This window comes from Saccopteryx bilineata, chromosome 5 (assembly GCF_036850765.1).
Source record: "Saccopteryx bilineata isolate mSacBil1 chromosome 5, mSacBil1_pri_phased_curated, whole genome shotgun sequence".
Classification (NCBI taxonomy): Eukaryota; Metazoa; Chordata; class Mammalia; order Chiroptera; family Emballonuridae; genus Saccopteryx; species Saccopteryx bilineata.
In genome coordinates, this window is record NC_089494.1 from 64485618 (window position 1) to 64508013 (window position 22396).

At 39.7% G+C, this 22396-nt stretch overlaps 1 protein-coding gene across 5 annotated transcripts in view; it reads left to right on the plus strand.

Moving 5' to 3' along the window:
• Positions 1 to 22396, plus strand: part of SLC25A12 (solute carrier family 25 member 12) — a 206523-nt gene that overhangs the window by 172204 nt on the left and 11923 nt on the right. For all 5 annotated transcript variants that reach the window (XM_066279356.1, XM_066279359.1, XM_066279357.1 and 2 more), the window contains 4 exons: positions 2261 to 2342; positions 3662 to 3820; positions 6875 to 6927; positions 7185 to 7265. In XM_066279356.1, the coding sequence (XP_066135453.1) occupies positions 2261 to 2342; positions 3662 to 3820; positions 6875 to 6927; positions 7185 to 7265 (375 nt within the window). The remainder of the gene's footprint in view (positions 1 to 2260; positions 2343 to 3661; positions 3821 to 6874; positions 6928 to 7184; positions 7266 to 22396) is intronic.

The window sequence follows — 22396 nt, forward strand, 5'->3', positions numbered from 1 at the left end:
TACAAAACAAGAAGGCAGATAAAACCTTTCTGTAGGCTGTTTTCAAAATTGTTTGTTAGTATCTGGCCTCGCCATATCTGGCTTGGTTATTTGAGCTGTGAAGAAATTATACAGATGAAAACAAATCAGAGTAGACTGGCTACCTTTTTTCTTTCTTTTAGATTTTAGGCATAGCTTCCCTCTTCATTAAATTATTATTGTTATTATTTAAAATTTTTTACTTAAGTGAGAGGAGGAGAGATAGACAAACTCCAACATGCTCCCCAACATACACCCCAGCAACCCCCCTCTGGGGCCGATGATGCTCTGCCTATTTGGGGCCCATGTTCACAGTTGAGCTATTTTTAATGCCCGAGGCAGAGGCTCCCCACAGCTGTCCTTAGCGCCTGGGGTCAACTCGTTCCAGTCAAGCCATGGCTGGCAGAGGAGAAGAGAGAGAGTGAGAGAAAGGGGAGGTGGAGAAGCAGATGGTCACTTCTCCTATGTGCCTTGGTCAGGAATTGAACCTGGGACTTTCACCCCAGGTTGAAACTCTTATCACTGAGCCATCCAGCCAGGATGTCCATTAAATTATTCTAATTAGAGTATCTAAACTTTTTATTATGCTTTTATTTAACAGCTCATTTTTTTTAAAAAAATTCTGTTTAGAAAATTAAATTTAACAGGGTGACATTGATCAATAAGAGTATATAGGTTTCAGGTAAACATTTCTGCAGCATTTGAGCTGTTGATGATGTTGCATAATCATAACCAAAGTCAAATTGTTTTCGTCACCTTATATTTGTCCCTCTTTATACCCTTCCCTCCCCATGTCCCCCTCTCCCTAAAAGCTTATTACAGGTTATTGTTTTTCAAGTTTTCTTTATGATAAAACAAGTGTTTTATGTTTTCATTTCAGAATGTTCAATAGTAACTTCTATTTTATAATGAAAATATTAAAGAACAGGAATGACACTAATATAGACAAATTATTTCAAATTCTTTATGCTGTAGGATACCTATGAAGTAACATTCTGAATCACAACAGGATTTTCCCCTTTGCTTTACTGTCATTGTAGATTTTATGTTAGAATCATAAATGCGACCAGGACATTGGTTTTCAACCTAGCTAGCTATCTATATAGCAGAATGATTTGAAATCTTTTAAAAATATAATATAAACCCTGCCAGGTAGCTCAGTTGGTTAGCATGTCATCCCAGTATGCCAAGGCTGTGGGCTTGATCCCTGGTCATGGCACATAAAAGAATCAACCAATGAATGCATAACTAAGTAGAACAACAGATTAATGTTTTTCTTTTACCGTTTCTCTCTAACTTCAATCAATAAATAAAAATTTTAAAGAAATAAAAGACATAGAAAATGTGCTTTAAAAAATAAATAAATAAATATATATATATATCTATATATATATATATATATATATATATATATAGGCCCCAGGCCCCAGGGATTTATTTTTTTTAAAGCCCCTAATGTGTTTTCTATATACAGGTAGAGTAGAGTTGGGGAATACATAGGTCTAGGAGAGCAAATGCTCAATTGCATAGGTCAGAAATACTGCACTTGCGTAGCGATAATCTCAGTGGTTGAGCTGGAAAGCCAGAAATAAGGCTCTGATCCTAGAAATAGTAGTTACTAAAGGTTTTCACTTTATCCCAAAAAGAGAAGCCCTTGACATTGCTTTACACATAATCCTAGCAATCCTACTTATGTGATTTCTCCAGCCCTAATAGATGAGCAGCGGCAAAATCACACTAGGAATCTGTTGGTAGAAGAGGTGATAGCTGTCCCGTGTGGGAGGACAGCACAGACAGCTGCATTAGATCTTTGATGCAGTCACTGATGGACATATGAACATGATTTCCTCCAGTCATTAGAGGTGGTAGATATGACCAATGTTCTCTCATCTCCAAATCAAGATAGTTCTTGTGAAATATTTTGGAAAGATTTTTAAATTTTAAAAAAGTTGCTTAATGTAAAGAAGGAAGGAAAGATGCTATACCTGAAATGTTTATTCACTTCAGTAAAATGATAGTGTATTCCCTAATAGCACCAGATAAATGAAGCATTAACAGACTTGTTAAAAAATGGAAAAAAAGCTACTGTGTCTGTGACTGGATATGGTTTTTCAATGCCAATACTAGAGATATCCATACATTTTAAAATCTTAAAATAGCTATTGTAGCCTTTTCGTTTGCTATACGCTTTTTCAATTCTGTTTTAAGTTTTAATTTGTTTATGTTTTCTTCTACCCCACAGCATTCTCATGGTGTAGGGAGGCCTGTCTGGCTCCAGATTGCCGAGTCCGCTTATAGATTCACCCTGGGCTCAGTTGCTGGAGGTAAGTGATATGTCTGGGTGCTGTTGCAAGCTTGTGATCATGTAGTATTATCTCACTAGACCAGGACAGATCAGCAAAGGTGCGGTTCATTGTTCCCGTGGGTCACGGCCGCAGGGCTTTCTGGAGCATTTTTTTTTTTTTTACCTATGATCAGAGGGCTTGTTATAGCATGGCCACAGCCTTTCGGCTCCAGTCTGTCTTTAGGACAAACCCCTGTGATAATGTGAGAGTCTCCACGCAGTGCTGCACTCACCTTAATTATACTGGTTATACCCAGGACACAGCCATGGGGAGTGAACCTGTGTGTGCTGTTGCGGGTGAGGGCTGGTAGAAACTCAAGATTTGGGATACAAATCCCGGAACCTTACAAAATAAAATAACCTCTCAAAGCGATTCACTTTTGCTTTTCTGTTTGTATTTTTTTTCCCTCATCCCTTTTACTTGTTGAAGAATATCTGGACTTGTGGCTTATTTGCTAAGATGAACCTACCGTCCCCGCTCCTGGGAAAAATTTGAGACTTTTCTTTCTTTCTTTTTTTTTTTTTCCTTCTTAAATCTCTACATAGAAGAAGTATAGAATTTGAAATCACTGTGTTGAGTAAAACTTATCGGGTGTGATTAAAATACTTACAATTTTTTCAAAACAAGCCTGAACTGATGAAACCATTCTTCTTTTTAGTCTCAGTTTCAGAAGTTGCAAAGCATGTTTTGGTTTATAACAGCTGAAAAATAATAATACTCCAGTTTATGTTATAAACTTGTTCATTCCTGAGAAATCTAAGGCCTGACCTTTTCTTTTTGTTTTTTTAAAACCAAATTCTGTACATAGGGATAGGGTTATATTGAGATTGGGATTTGGTTGCAATAATATGGTTGTAGCTGAGATTAATTTACCAAGATGCTTTGGTAAACTAAATTTTCAAATGACAATCATCTGTGTATACATATATAGTCATTTTAAGTACTAACTGGTATAATATTTAGGCATTTAATGGAAAATATAAAGAAATATGTTATTTTAAAAATATATTATGTATAATAATTTAATGTTATGGAAAATCGAGTGTTGATTATCTAATGTTGGCAACGACTTGAAAATCCACTACAGTTGTTCTCCGAAGCAGCTGTATTTGTGGCTCCCAAGGCTGCAAGCTTGGCACCGTGCAGCTTTGTAGGGGAGGAGAAAAAAATAACAGTCTCTTTTGTTAGAAAAGATACTGTGTCTTATTGTCTAGTCCTTTGAGATGAGATTTGTTGTCCTTACAGATTCTCCATTTAATTGTGCTCTCTTTTAAGCCTACAAATTGTTTTATTTGTAGCTGTGGGAGCCACTGCAGTCTACCCTATAGATCTGGTGAAGACCCGCATGCAAAACCAGCGTGGCACTGGCTCGGTTGTGGGGGAGCTGATGTACAAAAACAGCTTTGACTGCTTTAAGAAAGTCTTGCGTTATGAAGGCTTCTTTGGACTCTACCGGGGTGAGTAAGCAAATCTCAGCCGCTGAAGTTAGTGATTTTTATCTCACCAGCAGCAGATTTTAAGTCACTCACATAAACCAGTGTGTAGCCTGCCCAGTCAGACTAGGGCCATTCGTCTCTTCTTATTTTATTGTTCATCTCCCTTTTTACATTCTTGTTGGCAACCAGCAATGTGAGTCTGCAAACAAGGTCTTTATTTCTTCTTCCCGCTATTTTATATTTCTTGGAATTCAAGTCTTGTATTTGTCCTACCGTGGGTCTGTGGTCACTGTACTCTTACACACCAAGGCACATGTCTGCAGGTGTATACAGTGATGACAGCTAAAATAGAGAGCTTGTTTTCTCAAAGAATTAGAGAGGAGAAATACATCTCTTCTCTGTGAAATAGAAGCCAGGCCATTCCGAGGTAAATTTACCCTCTAGCCACTTGTTTCAACTGAAATATCAAATAGTTTTGATTCTTCCATGGAGACCGTTCATAAGTCTTTTCCACTGACTCATCTGAAGTTTAACAAAAAAGAAAAGAACCTTCTGGCTCCAAGTCTCGTTCTTGCTCTTTTCCTCTTAGTTCAGAGGCACTGAGTGGAAGCAGAGAGATTTCCTTGCGGAGGAAATGTTACCACCAGCGAGGCTGAGCACAGTGTCATTGGCCTAGCAGCACCGGTCCGATGCAGAATTCTCCCCACCCCCGTGGGCTCTGTAAGAACTTGTTCTTCTCAGAGAGGGAACGACTTTCATGTCCATGTTTTCACATTAGAATTTAGGGTTTCCTTTGGGAAGGAGATTAATATTTTAATCCCTTTGGGCGCCACTTGGAATTCTTTGAAAATACTCTCTCCATGCTTAAGTCCAGGGCATTTATGTAATTTACTGTACTTGTTTGTTTGCACACACAGTCTCATTAATCCCTAGCTCATTCTGAGCTCTGTTGAACTGTTTGGCTTAGAACCTCTTCCTTGGAAAGAAAGACTGGGCCTGAACACAGCTTTCTGCTTATGGATAGGACGAAGAACACCCCTGGGTAGCATTCTGTGTAGGTGTCTCGGTGGAAAATCTAGCTCTGATACACTTGCATGTGAAAGAGAGGGTCATGAGTACGTTCATTTGTTGGCATTGTGTGTAGAAGAAGAGAAGAGAGTGGTGCTGAAATGCTACCCTGCTCCTGAGAATAAATGTATTTTGCTCAAATATTCAAAAGTCTAGCCTCTAATTTGAGAGGTACCACAAGTGTTCCATGGAAGGGTATGTGTGATCAGAATCCAGATCAGTACATGTGAATGCTTGTTTTAAACTGTAAAAACCCTGTACACCTAGATTTTATTTAATAGAAATCTGAGGGTTGAATGGTACGTAAGATCTTTTTTCTTTGACATTTCCCATCTTTTTTTGTTGAATAGTGACCTTTCTCCCTTCTCGGTATATTTACTAAGAGAATGTCCTATAGTAGAAGGAAACTAACTATATACTGAACAGTTTAGCTTTCTCAACGAGTGGGTGCTTACAGATTTTATTTGTGAGAGATTTCATGTTAATTAAATGGGTCAGATATAGTCAGTTGTATGAGGGAGGAGGTGGAGGGATTGTTGGCCTTATTCAGGATGTGAGCTGATAAAATCATTCCTTTAAATAAAAGACTCTTGTAGTAAGGAGAAGATTGTAGGAATTCTGTATGTGAGCACTATGATTATTGAGATTGTCCTATATTGCTTAGAACTGGTCCATTATTCTGTCAGATGACTGACAAAATTGTTGACAGAGTAGCCTAAATTTCTTTGCAGGCAACAATGAGAAAATTACATAAATCAGTACTTTATTAAAATTCCATGAGCCTTATTGAGGCTAGTCGTAAAACAAATACACATGCTGACATAGTTTTATGGGAGCTGGACTAAAAGTAATAGGGCCTGATAATCGTGAGGGTTAGAAAGTTAAGACTGCCATCTGCTGATTTATTCTTTTAAATCAGTCTGCTTTCCATTAAACGTGTGTGCAGATTTGTGTTTGTCGTTGATAATTCAGTTTGACTGACAGTAGCCTGTATGTATGATTACTTGCTGGCTTTCAACTCATAGAAAATCACTCAGCAGTGTCCTCAAAGTAGGCTTAAGATCAGCAGTAAGCGTGTACACACATACATAACTACTCCTTGGCTGGGTGATTTAAAGGATATAAAATGTTTATTGTTAGCATCTTTAAAAAATGTATGCAAAAAATGTATGCTAACAATTTGGGTAATCTGTGTGCTTTAGAAAGCTGAGCCCTATGAATATCTACAGATGTTGAATTGTTTATGTAGTTTTTTCTTTTCCAGTTTGCAGCCAACCTGGAAATTTAACTTCCTAAGAATAATAATTTCCTTTGTTTTAGGAGGATTCTTTTGAAATGTCTTGACTTTGACATATTAGTAAATAAGAATACAATAGGCATGTGTTTCTGCTTATGGAAGATATCCATTAAATGATACATAAAACTGTGTTTTTCTGTTCCATTTTGGCTTCCTTTTAAATAAATGAGTACTGAATTCTGGGCTTCTCTAAAGAGAAAATGATGAGAGTTGGTATTCTGTAATGACCAAGCCACTGTATGCTATTCCATAGGTAGCATCATTTGTGGCAAAATCTGGATCTGTTTAACAGCATACTGTGCAGAGCTTTTCCGAGCACACAGCACTGGCTTTTTCTCACAGGTCTGTGTATGTTTGTATACTGTTGGTCGTAGAGGAAGGGAATGTGGTTCCATTGTTAGTGGCAGTGGTCCAGGTATAAAGAAGATCCAGGGGCTTCATCCCTTCCTCACGCACCTTTTGGGAGGTTAGATAACTAGGCTTTAAAGGAAGCATGCTTAAGAGAAGGATTTACAGCCTCAAGGAAGCATAACATTACATTTGACATAAATAATTATTACATACATACACAGAGTTTTTTAGGATAATCCATCTTTCCCATTTCAATAATGGGAAATGGGTATATAACGTGGGGGAAATGATTTCTTGTCAGGCTTGTTTATTCACATCCAGCTCATCTCTATTGCTAACACTTCTCTCCATTTACCCAGGTCTGATACCACAGCTTATAGGGGTTGCTCCAGAAAAGGCCATTAAATTGACTGTAAGTTTTTTTCTCATTAAATTTACGTTGTTTGTTTAGATTACCATAAAGCCGAAATTTAAACTGATGCCTCTGAGGCTGATACACTGTCAAGGCATTTGTAAAATTTTAAATTTACGTGTTGACATTTGATAATTTTTAATTCTATCACGAGACAAATATTTTGCTGATTTGAAAACGAATAGCATGTTAGTTAGTAGAAGAAATTCTGGTTAACTGATGTTAATTCTGATTAACTGATGTTCTCTTTTAATTAGGTTAATGATTTTGTTCGGGACAAATTCACCAGAAGAGATGGGTCCATTCCACTTTTTGCAGAAGTCCTTGCTGGAGGTTGTGTACGTATTAATATTGGGCGTTTCCCATGGAAAATATGTTCCTTTTTCTTTCTTTCTTTTTTTTTTTTACATTTTTTAGAAGATTTTTATTTATTCATTATAGAGAGGCGGGAGAGAGAGAGAGACAGAGAAGGGGGAGGAGCAAGAAGCATCAACTCTCATATGTGCCTTGACCAGGCAAGCCCAGGGTTTTTTGAACCGGCAACCTCAACATTTCCAGGTTGACGCTTTATCCACTGCACTCTATCTTTCTTGCACATTGGATATAATATCTGAATGACATTCCCTTTGAATTCAAGGGATTCTAAGCAGATTTTCTCAGTGATCGTATGGAATGACTTAAATTTCATTGCATATTCTAACTGGTGTTGAATGTAGAAAATGGGTAGTGTTTTTGTCAGCTCAGTCTCTTAGAAGCTCCTGAAGCATTACCTTCTACACTTTTTAAAGTTCTAATTCTGATTCTTCTTAAATATCACAGTAAATAGCAGTAGTGGATAGAGTTACCATATATATATATATAGATAGATAGATAGATATATAGATATATAGATATATAGATTGTACATTAAAATAAGTGTGAGGTGACGGATGAATTGGGCTATTATATTTTAGCTGTAGGACTAAAGTAAACCACTGTGGTCTAATTATAATTTTCCTTCTTTAGGGACCAGAGGATATAGCAAACAACCATAAGTATATTGAGGCTGTTGACAACTCTGAATGCAGAGGTTCAGATTGGATTAGAGCACAGATGTTTTTATCTTTAAAGTGTGAGCATGACATTGGATTTAGACTAATTTTCAAGTCTTAAGTTTGCAGCTAAACTAATTTTATTTGTTATTCATTTCACATTTGGTAATATGTGATTTGTTTAAGACTTATTTAGTCCATTTTGTCTCTGAAACCCCTGATAACTTCCAGTTGAATTGGCTGAAAGTCTTGGCTAAACCCTCCTCAGTTGCTTGTGGAGCCTGAGGTGATGATGTTGCTGACCTTTGTAGCTTTTAATTCAGAGAAGATGCCCTGAGGGTCAGAGAGAGGCTGCTCTGGATTCTCCTTGATGAGATTTGTCAGCTTGGCACATACCTGGGTCCTTACCTGTCTGCAACCAAAGTTCTTGTGAAAGGGTGTCATGGAGAGAGAGAGAGAGAGAGAGTGTGTGTGTGTGTGTTCGCGTGTGCGGACGCGCTTGCTTGCGCGTGTGTGTCCTTCTTAGAAATAAAACTCACCTCTTTGGCTGACTTTCTTTTTCAAGAAGGACAGATGAGAGACATAGAATAAGCTAAAAGTGAAGTTTCTTTTCTTCTTTACCCCAATTAAATGCAGTAATTGTTTCTCTTTGAATGATGGACACTTTACAAATCGTAAATATTCTTTTTCTCAGTGGTTTTAGTTTCAGCTTGGTTGAGAAGTTTCCTAACTCAGTTTTGCCACAGCACTTGCATACATTTGCCAGAAATCTCCTAAATCATTCTCTCTTCTATGTAGGTAATTATTTGTTTCCATTTGTAATATCCAGAGGTTTTTGCCCATGAAATGGACCTGTTCCCATGTCTGACATGTGACCGAAGTAGTTAAACCATAATCAGATATTTGGTTCTTTTGGTGTCCTAGGTATGGGTTCCGTTTCTAGAACTGAACTTTGGGAATTTCTGTTGAAGTCTTGTGTGCCTTGAGGGTTATGCTGACACTCTAAATCTCTTCCTTAATCAGACTTATTTCTGGACTCTTTGATGGATTATCCAGCCAGAAATTGGCAGTGTGGAAAATAGTCAGGTTGGGCTCTAGGCTGAATGATGAGGTTGTCTGCAATTCTTCACTTTGGATGTTTCTGCTTTTCTCTTCTCTTCCCTTTCCCCTCTATATCTCTTTGTTTGGGGAGGAAAGAAAATGTGCCCACCCCCCAAAAAGAGTGCAATTGTTGAGTTTCTACTGATGAATTCAACCACACTGCAAATGACTGTTAAAGATAGTCTTCTGCTTCTTCCAAAAATTTATGCATTTTGACAGGAAGTAAAGCCTTAAACAAAAAGGATGACTCTCCATATGTACAATATCAAACACTGTGGAGTATAGGAATATTCTTTTTATTCCTATTCTTTATATTCCTGGTGGTGACCAGATAAACACTGGCAAGAGTGGCTGCCCATGAGCCCGGTCATGAGAACCCTCACCATTCTGGGTGTCATAGTGTCCCTGTGACTGTGTGATGCTCTCAGGTGAGAAGAGTGCTGCTGCTCTTTCAAAAGTCATCAATTCTTTTTTTTTTTTTGTTTACAGAGACAGAGTCAGAGAGAGGGATAGACAGGGACAGACAGACAAGAATGGAGAGATGAGAAGCATCTTTAATTTTTCGTTGTGCATTGCGACACCTTAGTTGTTCATTGATTGCTTTCTCATATGTGCCTTGACCGCAGGCCTTCAGCAGACCGAGTGACCCCTTGCTCGAGCCAGTGACCTTGGGCTCAAGCTGGTGAGCTTTTGCTCAAACCAGATGAGCCCGCGCTCAAGCTAGTGAGCTCAGGGTCTCGAACCTGGGTCCTCAGCATCCCAGTCCGACGCTCTATCCACCATGCCACTGCCTGGTCAGGCAAAAAGTCATCAATTCTTAAAGATGTACTTAATGTGAACCTAATTTGGAAGAAATTGCTCAAACTGAGCAGTCTGTATTGTCTTTATACATTTTTCTCCAGCAGAAAGACTAGCTAGAACCTGGGCCTTTAGTACCATATGCATAAGAGGGAAATTATACATCCTATGAAAATGACGGTGCTGCCCTTTACGAGAAATGGCATGCATTGACTATCATGAAGTGACCAAGAAATAAAAATACTCAGTCCTTAGACATTATGTGTCTTTTGTTGTTTGTTTTATGATGTTTTCTAATGTAGGTGATATTTGATATGTGCAAAAGAGTGTATAGATATAAAGAGTAATAATAAAAATGAGCATCCATGAAACTCTCACTCAACTAAAATAATACTACTATCACTGACACTGGTTTTTGCTTTTAATGTAGTTCTAATTTGCTAGATTGCTAGTGAGCAGTAGAGAATTATTCTACTGGGATGAGCATTTCATAGGCATTGTCTCATTATTATTCCCAACTAGAGTTGAAAAAAAAATAAAACCTCAGTTGAGATCCAGCACTTAGTAAATGGCAAAGCTGAGATTCAAACCACTTTTTTTCCAAGTTCATATTCATATTTGGTGTGTTTCCATTCATTCATTCTTTCATGTGTTCATCTTCATCCAACAAGCTGTCAAGGCTGAGAAGAATTTAAAGTTTCTTCCTGTGCAGGGAACCCGACTTAGAATGTGTTTAGAGCTCATGGGAAAAGGGTAGTTCCTGACCATTATCATCAGATAAAAGTTAATTTTGTTAACCTTAAATCTAATTGTATTCTCCTGTGGTAATTTGAAAGTAAACTTTCTTATTGTGATTTGCTCATTTCTCCATATCACCAAAGAAAATATAAGCTTATGATTGTAGTTCATCATCATAACTATCATTTCCGGAGCATCTTGTGCTGGACTGAACACTTCATAGGCATTATCTCATTATCATTCCCAGCTAGAGTTGAGGAAACTGAAAGCTCAGTGAAATCCTGCACTTACTAACGGGGAAAATTGAGATTCCTCTCCAAATCCATCTTTTTTCATACTTGGTATATGTTTCCATTTATTTATTCTTTATTCATTCTATCAATCTTTTTGTGTGTGTGACAGAGACAGACAGATAGGGACAGACAGACAGGAAGGGAGAGAAGAGATGAGAAGCATCAATTCTTCATTGCGGCTCCTTAGTTGTTCATTGATTGCTTTCTCATATGTCCCTTGCCTGGGGGGGCTACAGCAGACCGAGTGACCCTTTGCTCAAGCCAGCGACCTTGGGCTCAAGCTGGTGAGCCCATGCTCAAACCGGATGAGCTCACACTCAAGCTGGTGACCTCGGGGTTTCGAACCTGGGTCCTCCATGTCCAGTCTGATGCTCTATCCACTGCGCCACCACCTGGTTAGGCCATTTTATCAATCACTGAATGCTTTCTGTGTTTCAGGAAAATTTTAAAAGAAAAGTTTTATTGAAGTAAAATTTACATACCCTATAGTTTCCTCCATTTAAAGTGTATAATTTAGCATTTTTAATATATTCACAGAATTATGCAACTATCACCACAATTTTAGAACATTTTTATCACCCCCAAAAAGAAACCTGGTACTCTTTAGCTATAGCCATCTGATCTTCTCTCCTGACCTCCCAGCCTAGCCTTAGGCAACTACTAAAAACTTTCTCTGTGGACTCACCAGTTTTGGATATTGCATATAAAAACAGTCATACAGTATGTGGCCTGTTGTGCTGGCTTCTTCCACTCAGCATAATGTGTTCAAGGTTCATCCATGTTTTAGTATGTACAAATACTTCAGACCTTTTTATTGCTGAATAATATTCCAGTATATAGATATACCATATTTTGTTTATTCAAAAGTTGTTGAATGTTTGAGTTTTCACTTTTTGGATATTAGAAATAATGTTCCTATGAATGTTTATGTAAAAAGTTTTGTATGGACACATGTTTTATCTCTCTTGGGTATATACCCAGAAGTAGAATTGGTGGGTCATATGGTAACTCCAGTAAGTATTTTGAGGAACTGCTGGACTGGTTTTTTTTAAATACATGCTTAAAAAAATTTTTTTAGACTGTATTTTAAAGAGAGAGAGAGAAAAGGGGGGGAGGAAAAGGAAACACCAACTTCTATATATGCTTTAGCCAGGCAAGCCTGGGGTTTCAAACTAGCGACCTCAGTGTTCCAGGTCGACGTTTTACCCACTGTGACCCACAGGTCAGGCCAGACTGTTTTTCAAAGTGGATGCGTCATTTTATATCCCTGTGAGCAATGTATGCGGGTCCTGGATTTTGCCAATACTTGTTATTATCTGCCTTTTCTTTATAGTCATCACAGTGGGTGTGAAGTGGTCTTATTTTGATACAATGACTTGACAGGGTTGAACATCTTTTCGTGAATATGGCATTTATCTCCATATGTCTGTTTTCTTTGGAGAAATGTGTGCAGAATCTTTGCCCATTTTTTAGTGAGTTTGTCCTTTATTGAGTTATAAAATTTCATTATGTATTTAGCGTTCCAATCAGATGTGTTATTTGCAAATGCTTTACACTTTCTGTTCTTTGAAGGATTGGACTTTGATTTTAATGAAGTTCAGTTTATCTATATATGTTTTTATTTTATTTGAGCTTTTGGTGTTATATCCTGGAAATCATTGCCTAATCAAAGGTCATGAAGATTTATACCTCTGTTTTTTTCTAAAGAGTTATAATTTTAACTTTTAAATTTAGGCCTTTGATTTTTTTATACCATTTCTTTTTCTTAAATTTATTTTATTGATTTTAGAGAAAAGAAGGGAGAGAGAGAGAGAGACAGAAACATCAGTCTTTCAGTATGTGCCCTGACTGGGGATTGAACCGACAACCTTTGTGCTTTGAGACGATGCTCTAATCAACCAAGCTATTCAGCCAGGGCTTTTGTACCGTTTTTGTTTGTTTGTTTGTTTGTGTTTGAGAGGGAAAGACAGATGGACAGATAGGAAGGGAGAGATATGAGAAGCATCAACTCATAGTTGTGACACCTTAGTTATTCGTTGATTGCTTTCTCATATGTGCCTTGACTGGGAGACTACAGCCGAGCCAGTGACCCCTTGCTCAAGCCAGCAACTATGGGGTCATGTCTATGATCCCATGCTCAAGCCAGTGATCTCAGGCTTTGAAACCTGGGTCCACAGCATCCCAGGCTGATGCTCTATCCACTGCACCACCACCTGGTCAGGTGTTTGTACCCTTTTTTATTTTTTTGTATTTTTCTGAAGTTAGAAGTAGGGAGACAGTTAGACAGACTCCTGCATGTGTCTGACTGGGATCCACCCAGCATACCCACCAGGGGTTGATGCTCTGCCCATCTACGGTGTTGCTCCGCTGTGGCTGGTGCCATTCTAGCATCTGAGGCAGAGGCCATGGAGCTATCCTCAGCGCCTGGGCCAACTTTGCTCCACTGGAGCCTTGGCTACAGGAAGGGAAGAGAGAGACAGAGAGGAAAGAGAGGGGGAAAGGTGGAGAAGCAGATGGACGCTTCTCCTGTGTGCCCTGGCCCGGAATCAAATCTGGGACCTCCACACGCCAGACTGGCAGTCTATCGCTGAGGCAACTGGCCAGGACTTTTGTAGCATTTTTTTTTTTTTTTTAGATTTTTGCTTTTTTATTTATTTATTTATTTATTTATTTATTTATTCATTTTAGATAGGAGAGAGAAAGGGAGAGAGAGATACAGAGAGGGAGAGAGAGAGGAGAGAGAGACACAGAGAGAAGGTGGGGAGGAGCTGGAAGCATCAACTCCCATATGTGCCTTGACCAGGCAAGCCCAGGGTTTCGAACCGGCAACCTCAGCATTCCAGGTCGACGCTTTATCCACTGCGCCACCACAGGTCAGGCTGTAGCATTTTTTAACCTTAATTTTTTAGGGTTTTCTACCTTGACTTGAGATATTACCAAATGACAGTTTTACTTTTTATTGTCAAGATTTTGGTATGTTTTCTTCTAATGTTTTTATATACATGCTTGCTGTTCATGGGTATGTGCACATGCATGAACACACACACACACACATTTCTTTTAAAACCAGATGGAAGTTTTGTTCACTCTGAGTTCTGATTGCAAATGAAAGAAGCTCTTGGTTTCTGGGGGCAGCAGGGGATCTGCAGCATTTCTCACATTAGAAATACAATGTAACCTTTGGGATCAGAAGTATAAACAGAGTATAAACATTTTCAAATTTTGAATCTTCACTGTGAATATTAAACTCTTATTTTATAGCTAGAGCAAAACCTTCCCAAGAAAGACTTACTAGTTCAGAATTTATCATAATTTAGATATGATAATAAGATTTTTTTGTTGTAATGTCTATAAATTGCATTCAGGTTTAATAATTGCTTGGCCTTTCTTTAGCTGGGAATGGGGTAAGAGTGTACGTGTACGTGTGCAGTTAGTAGATATTTGTTATGGATGTTGTATGTTTAGCGTGTATTTTTTTTATTGTATATTCAGATAATTTTTTCTCATAGGTAAGCCATTCTTATCAAGCTTTTTTTATTAAGTGAGAGGAGGGAAGATAGACTCCTGCATGCTCCCTAGCCAGGATCCACCCAGCAGCACTGTCTGGGGCTGATGCTCAAATCAACTGAGCTATCCTCAGCGTCGTGGCCAACACTTGAAACAGTTGAGTCACTGGCTGCAAGAGCGGAAGAGAAAGAGAAGGGGGAGAGAAACAGATGATCACTTTTCAGTGTGTCCTGGCCCGGGAACCAACCCAGGACATCCACAGGCTGGGCCGATGCTCTATGCACTGAGTCAACTGGCCAGGGCCCTCTTTTTCTTTTACAATTTTATTTTTACTTTTGGAGGCTGGGGGAAAAGAGAGAGAGAGAGAGAGAGAGAGGGAGGGAAAGAGAAGCATCAACTAACTGTTCCACTTAGTTGTGCAGCCACTCATAGATGCCCTGACCAGGTTCCCAGCTACCTTGGCACCTTGTGAGGATGCTCTATCTACTGCACCACTGGTCAGAGCTGTTTTTAGTTTTCTATATATCTATTCATTTCATTTTATTATTTCATTTTATTTTGGTGAGAGGAGGGGAGGCAGAGAGACAGACTCCTGCATATGCCCGACTGGGATCCTCCTTGCATGTCCACTAGGGGGCAGTGCTCTGCCTATCTGGGGCAATTGCTGTGTTGCTCAGCAGCCAAGCCATTTTTTCTTTTTTCCTTTTTGTATTTTTCTGAAGTGAGAAGTGAGGAGGCAGGCCCTGGCCGGTTGGCTCAGTGGTAGAGCATCAGCCTGGCATGCAGGAGTCCCGGGTTCGATTCCCAGCCAGGGCACACAGGAGAAGCGCCCATCTGCTTCTCCACGCTTCCCCCTCTCCTTCCTCTCTGTCTCTCTCTTCCCCTCCCGCAACCAAGGCTCCATTGCAGCAAAGTTGGCCCGGGCGCTGAGGATGGCTCTGTGGCCTCTGCCTCAGGCGCTAGAATGGCTCTGGTTGCAGCAGAGCGACGGCCCAGATGGGCAGAGCATCACCCCCTGGTGGGCATGCCGAGTGGATCCCGGTCGGGCGCACGCGGAAGTCTCTCTGACTGCCTCCCCGTTTCAAACTTCAGAAAAATACAAAAAAAAAAAAAAGTGAGGCAGAGAGACTCCTGCATGCACCGGACTGGGATCTACCTGGCAAGCCCACCCGGGGGCGAGGCTCTGCCCATCTGGGGTGTTGCTCCATTACAACTGGAGCCATTCTAGTGCCTGAGGCAGAGGCCATGGAGCCATCCTCAGCGCCTGGGCCAACTTTACTCCAATGGAGCCTTGGCTGCGGAAGGAGAAGACAGAGATAGTAAGGGGGATGGGAAGGGTAGAGAAGCAGATGGGCACTTCTCCTGTGTGCCCTGGCCAGAAATTGAACCCGGGACTTCTATATGCTGAGCCAACACTCTACAACTGCGCCAACTGGCCCCATTTTTTTTTTTTTTTTTTTAGCATCTGAGACGGACGCCATGGAGCTAACCTCTGCACCCAAAACCAACTCGCTCAAACTAATTGAGCCATGGCTGTGGTAGGGGAAGAGGGAGAAGGGAGAAGGGAGAGGGAAAAGGGTGGAGAAGCAGATGGTTGCTTCTTCTATGTGCCCTGACTGGGAATCAAACCTGGGACATCCACACACCAGGCTGACGCTATACCACTATGCAAACCAACCAGGGCTTTAGTTTTCTATTAGAAACTCTCTCTATATATAAATACATACATATATAGTAACATATAATTACATGTCCATATCACACATAAATATAATTGAGTTGTTTAATTATGATATCTGTTGTGGACAAGAATAATACTTTAATGTCAACTTAGAATTTTTAAAGTACTTTAAAAAGCACTGTGTCACTGCTATGCAAGAGGTAGATGAAGAACAGCAGCTCAGAAAGGCTAATTTTCTCACCTCCGTCACACAATTAAAATATCCTGCAGGTTTCATATGAGCCCAAATATTTTGATTTTAAGACCAATTCCTTTTATTCTATAATGTTCTCTTGAAGAATCAAATCAGGGCCTTCTCCATGTACTAAAATAAATCTAGATAAGCCCATTCAGCTTTGTAGCAGCTTTTCTTTTTTTCCTTTTCATTATATGGGTATATATAAAATAAAAATTTAACATACCTAAATATATATACATGTATGTTAATTTACTTAGGTATAATTAACATACCAAAAATGAACAGATTTAGATATCAGTCAGTTCAATGAGTTTTAACAATTGTGTATACCTATGAAATCACTACCCAAGATAAGATATAGAACATTTCACCCCAGAAGTAACCACTGCCCTGATTCCTGTCACCATAAATGTCATCGTACAAAATGCATTCTTTCATTGTTGACATATTTTGCTTAATGTTTTCAAGAGTCATATGCTTTCACTTTTCTTGGGTGAATATCTAAAAGCAGAATAGGATGATGTATTTTTAATTTGAAACAAACTGACAGTTGGTTCTTGAAAGTGAATGGACCATTTTATGGTCTCATCAGTAGCATAAGAGTATTCAATTATTCCACATCTCCACCATTCATATTCTTAGTCTTTTTTATTTTAGTCATTCTGATTGGTGTGGAATGATATCTTATTGTGGTTTAATTTGCATTTCCCTGAAGCCTAAAGATATTGAACATCCTATCATGTGCTTATTGGCTATTCATATCTTTTTTGTGTCTGAAATATCTGTTCAAGTATTCTGTCTATGTTTCAATAGCTTATTCATATTTTCTTATTATTGCCTTGTAGGAATTCTTTAATACATCATGGAGACAGTACTTTGTGAAATATATGTGTTATGAATATGTTTTCCAGTCTGTGACTTGTCTTTTAATTATCTTAAGCAGCAGGAAAAAATGTAGGAAAAAAATCTTTTCAAGTCTATAGAGCAGAAAATTTAAAAGTCTAAATGGACTGACCTGTATATATTTTCTAAACATCTCTCTGGTATATGTTTTTATGCTGTTAATTCTAACAAAAGTACTTACCTGACTGATCACATTACCTCTTTTAGAGAATGTACACTTCTGAATGAATGGAAGTCATAAAACTCAAAATGTACTTATTGCTCAGCACAGGGCTAATATAAATCCATCATGTTGCAGGTGTTTCTGTAGCCCTTTGTGAACTTAGCTTCCTGAAAAACACACCCCTTCCCTTGGTATCTTGCTTTCAATCTGCACAGTGCTCCCACATTATTTAGTGCCCAAGAGCTCAGTTAGGTAGATAGAGCAGTTGTTGGGATCTCTGTTGTTGTATTAGGAAACCAGGGAATGGAAAGATTATGACTATCCAAGGTTACAAAGTTAATGACAATATAGGTCAACAGCCTTCCAATCTAGAATGTTTTCACCGTGTCTCTCATGCTTTCTCCCTTCAGCCATGTATGCCTTGCACATACACACACACCCATGTTAAGTGCCACAAAACATCCACTTGTTAGTTTAATCCTGGGAGCCAAGATCTATAGCTAGGCAGCTCCCTATGCTGTGTCTTCCTCAGCAAACTGAACTTTCACGTATCTGAAGAGCTGTCTGGAAATAGTTTCTTCAGTTCCCTTCCCCAGGGATTGATTTGGTCCCAACTACATGCCTGAATACTTATATGAACACACAAACATATGCACACAAGTTGAAAGTTCATATAAAGTTATGGTGAAGTGGCTTATGATAGGTAACTAGGAATGTTGACTCTTCCTTTACCCTACTTAGGGGGATGTGTAGTTTTATCTGTTCATACCCTAACACCCTGGCATGTATCATCACTCAGCAATGAGCAAATTGCTGCTTATTCCTCTTAAACTGTCATTATCCCAGACTTTTAGAATGAACCATAGCATTTCCCATTGTTATATGAAAGTCTAAGAGTGTTTATCATCGATGGTGTGTGATACAATCACTGTCCCTGTTCCCTCTGGAGGCAGTCCTTGTGACAACTAATTCTGTGACTCGCATTAGTTTTCTGGTTATTTTAAATGCACATATTTTGTACACCTGTTCAAGGAGCTGGTGTGGCTTTAAGTTGAAGGTAGAGTTTCATCAGTCTGTAAGGCAAGATTTTGTAATAAATTGTTGGGATTGGATATTTTGTAGTTGGAGGAAAATAGTTGCAAACTATAGGAGACAATAGATCAAAGAAGGAAATAAACTAGGAACTTGGCACAGGCAGGGTTCACAGAGTTCTCTGTGAACTCTGCCCCCGGGACAGGATTGTGAGAGCAGGTTGGACAAGCCTAACCCTGTGTGGCCTCAGGCACATAGAGGCGTGGTGACATAGCAATATTACATTCTTTTTCTTCTAACTTTCGCTGTCAGCTTTAGTCGGTTCATTTTCTCAATAAAAAAACGTAACACAAGATTAAATGGAAGTTTTTACATTCCATTTCTGTTGTATATAGGTAACCCTCATTCCAAATGAGATTTGGTCCCTTTACTGTGCCATTTGTATTTCAGTTCTGAACAACAAAATGATAACTTAATACTGAAAAAAGCATCTACATCAGTTTTAACATGAATACTTGCCTCTCCTAAAAAATATAAGCAGCAATTTGAAGAGGGAAATAAATTTAGCAATTAGAGTTAAAAGTTAATTTTGGTGAGCTGGTGAGTAAAAAAATTCACCAGAGGTATTGTGTAGAATGGTATGTTATCTAAATCAGCATCAGTACCAGAAGCATCAAGATGTCAAAGCAGACAATCGTCACTTAAGACTCTAGCTGTGTTAATTTGAGATTTTATTTATCTTGGTATCTGTTATTTCAGATCCCTAGCTATCTTTGGTTTAGACATTTTTTACACTTTTTAAAAAAGTTTTTTTTTTTTTTTAACAAGGACAGAGAGAGAGTCAGAGAGAGGGATAGATAGGGACAGACAGGAACAGAGAGAGAGATGAGAAGCATCAATTATCAGTTTTTCGTTGTGACACCTTAGTTGTTCATTGATTGCTTTCTCATATGTGCCTTGACCGCGGGCCTTCAGCAGACCGAGTAACCCCTTGCTCGAGCCAGCGACCTTGGGTCCAAGCTGGTGAGCCTTTTGCTCAAGCCAGATGAGCCCGTGCTCAAGCTGGTGACCTTGGGGTCTCGAACCTGAGTCCTTCCACATCCCAGTCCGACGCTCTATCCACTGTGCCACTGCCTGCTCAGGCTAAAAAGATTTTTTTTTTGATTGATTTTAGAGAGAGAAAAATGGTGGGGGAGGAGTGGGAAACATCTTCTCGTAGTTGCTTCTTATATGTGTCTTGATGGGGCAAGCCCGGGACTTCGAACCGGTGACCTCAGCACTCCAGATGGATGCCTTTATCCACTGTGTCCACCACAGGTCAAGCTGCTTAGTTTTGTTTGTTGTTTTTTTTTCTACAGAGACAGAGAGAGGGATAGATAGGGACAGACAGACAGGAACTGAGAGAGATGAGAAACATCAATCATCAGTTTTTCATTGCAACACCTTAGTTGTTCATTGATGCTTTCTCATATGTGCCTTGACTGCGGGCCTCCAGCAGGCCGAGTAACCCCTTGCTCAAGCCAGCGACCTTGGATCCAAGCTGGTGAGCTTTGCTCAAACTAGATGAGCCCACACTCAAGCTGGCGACCTCGGGGTCTTGAACCTGGGTCCTCCGCATCCCAGACTCTATCCACTGAGCCACTGCCTGGTCAGGCTGGTTAGATTTTTTTTGTGTGTGTGTATTTTTCTGAAGTTGGAAATGGGGAGGCAGTCAGACAGACTCCCGCATGCGCCCGACCGAGATCCACCCGACCGAGTTCCACCCGGCACGCCCACCAGGGGGCGATGATGCTCTGCCCATCTGGAGCGTCGCTCTGTTGCAACCAGAACCATTCTAGTGCCTGAGGCAGAGGCGACAGAACCATCCTCAGTGCCCGGGCCAACTTTGCTCCAATGGAGCCTTGGCTGCAGGAGGGGAAGAGAGAGACAGAGAGGAAGGAGAGGGGGAGGGGTGGAGAAGCAGACGGGCACTTCTCCTGTGTGCCCTGGCTGGGAATCGAACCCAGGACTCCTGCACACCAGGCCGACGCTCTGCCACTGAGCCAACTAGCCAGGGCCTGGTTAGATATTTTTGATGTTCATATATACATAGATAAGCTCTTTTAAAAATTATATTAATTGTGACCCTCATTCACTGCTGGTAGGAATGTAAACTGATACAGCCACTATGGAAAACATAGTGGAGGTTCCTCAAAACATTAAGAATAGAGTTACCATATGACCCAGCAACCCCTCTTCTGGTTATTTACCTGAAAAAATTTAAGAACATTTATTTGCATATGCACCCCTATGTACATTGCAGCATTATTCACGGTGGCCAAGACCTAGATAAGGTTTTTTTTTAAGTTTTTGACCTACAGATAACTGGTATTCACTACTTTTTAAAAATGCATGTAAAGTACATAAATTACCAAGTTTACCACAGGGAAGAATATGTGAGAAAAGACCTAGTCTATAAAAGAAGCTATTGTTTCTAAGACCAGTTCTGTTTCTTATTTTTTGGGAAGTATTTTGTTTGTTTTGTTTTTATTTTTTGAGTAAATATATTTATTTAATTCAAAATTTAAAAAGTGTGAGGGGGTATGCTTTGAAAATTATTTCTCCCACCTACTTATTGTTCTCAGGAAGCAACCAATGTTTTCACCTCTAAGCCATTCTGATTTTAATAAATTCCAGTAAATTAAAAAATTCCAGTAAATTATTACACATTTGTTTGTGATCAATGAGTCCCTAATATTTTATGTTCTGTTTATGTCATTGGCATACTTTTTGTCTGAGTAAGAGCATATAATTGTTTCTACTTAACTATTTTCTTATTGGACATTTACATTCTTTTTCTGTTTAATTTTGTTGCTTTTGTGTGTGTGTGTGACAGGGACAGAGAGAGGGCCAGGTAGGGACAGACAGGCAGGAAGGGAGAGAGATGAGAAATATCAGTTCTTTGTTGTGGCTCCTTAGTCTCCTTAGTTGTTCATTGATTGTTTTCTCATATGTGCCTTGCCCTAGGGGGCTACAGCAGAGCAAGTGACCCCTTCCTCAAGCCAGTGACCTTGGGCTCAAACCAGCGACCTTGGTCTTAAGCCAGCGACCATGGGGTCATGTCTATGATCCCATGCTCAAGCCAGTGACCCTGCTCAAGCCAGCAACCTCAGGGCTTTGAACCTGGGTCCTCCACATCCCAATCTGATGCTCTATCCACTGTGTCACCACCTGATCAGGCTAATTTAGTTGCTTTTTATTTTATTTTATTTTTTTATTATTTATTTTTTTCATTTTTCTGAAGCTGGAAACAGGGAGAGACAGTCAGACAGACTCCCGCATGTGCCCGACCGGGATCCACCCGGCACGCCCACCATGGGGCGACGCTCTGCCCACCAGGGGGCGATGCTCTGCCCATCCTGGGCGTCGCCATGTTGCGACCAGAGCCACTCTAGCGCCTGAGGCAGAGGCCACAGAGCCATCCCCAGCGCCCGGGCCATCTTTGCTCCAATGGAGCCTTGGCTGCGGGAGGGGAAGAGAGAGACAGAGAGGAAAGCGCGGCGGAGGGGTGGAGAAGCAAATGGGCGCTTCTCCTGTGTGCCCTGGCCGGGTATCGAACCCGGGTCCTCCGCACACTAGGCCGACACTCTACCGCTAGTTGCTTTTTAAAATAGCAAACATTAGCATATTTATAAAAATACAGGTACTTTTTTTCATTGAAAACTTACATATTTCACAATTTTTCACTTCTGAAATTTTGTATATTCAATGATTATACTGGTTGTAAGCAGTTTTTTTCTTTGAAAAGCTGTTATTAATGATAACACTTATAATTAAGTCTTATAAAAGAGGAGAAGTAATATTTTCTTGTATTTGTTTCTTAGAGGGAAACACTGAGTTAAGGATGCAATTACATCATAATTCTTGTTCTGTGTTACTAGGTTTCTTAGCAGAGTGATTGAATTAATTGAAAGTTTTATTCCCCCTCTCCATCCTCAATTTAAT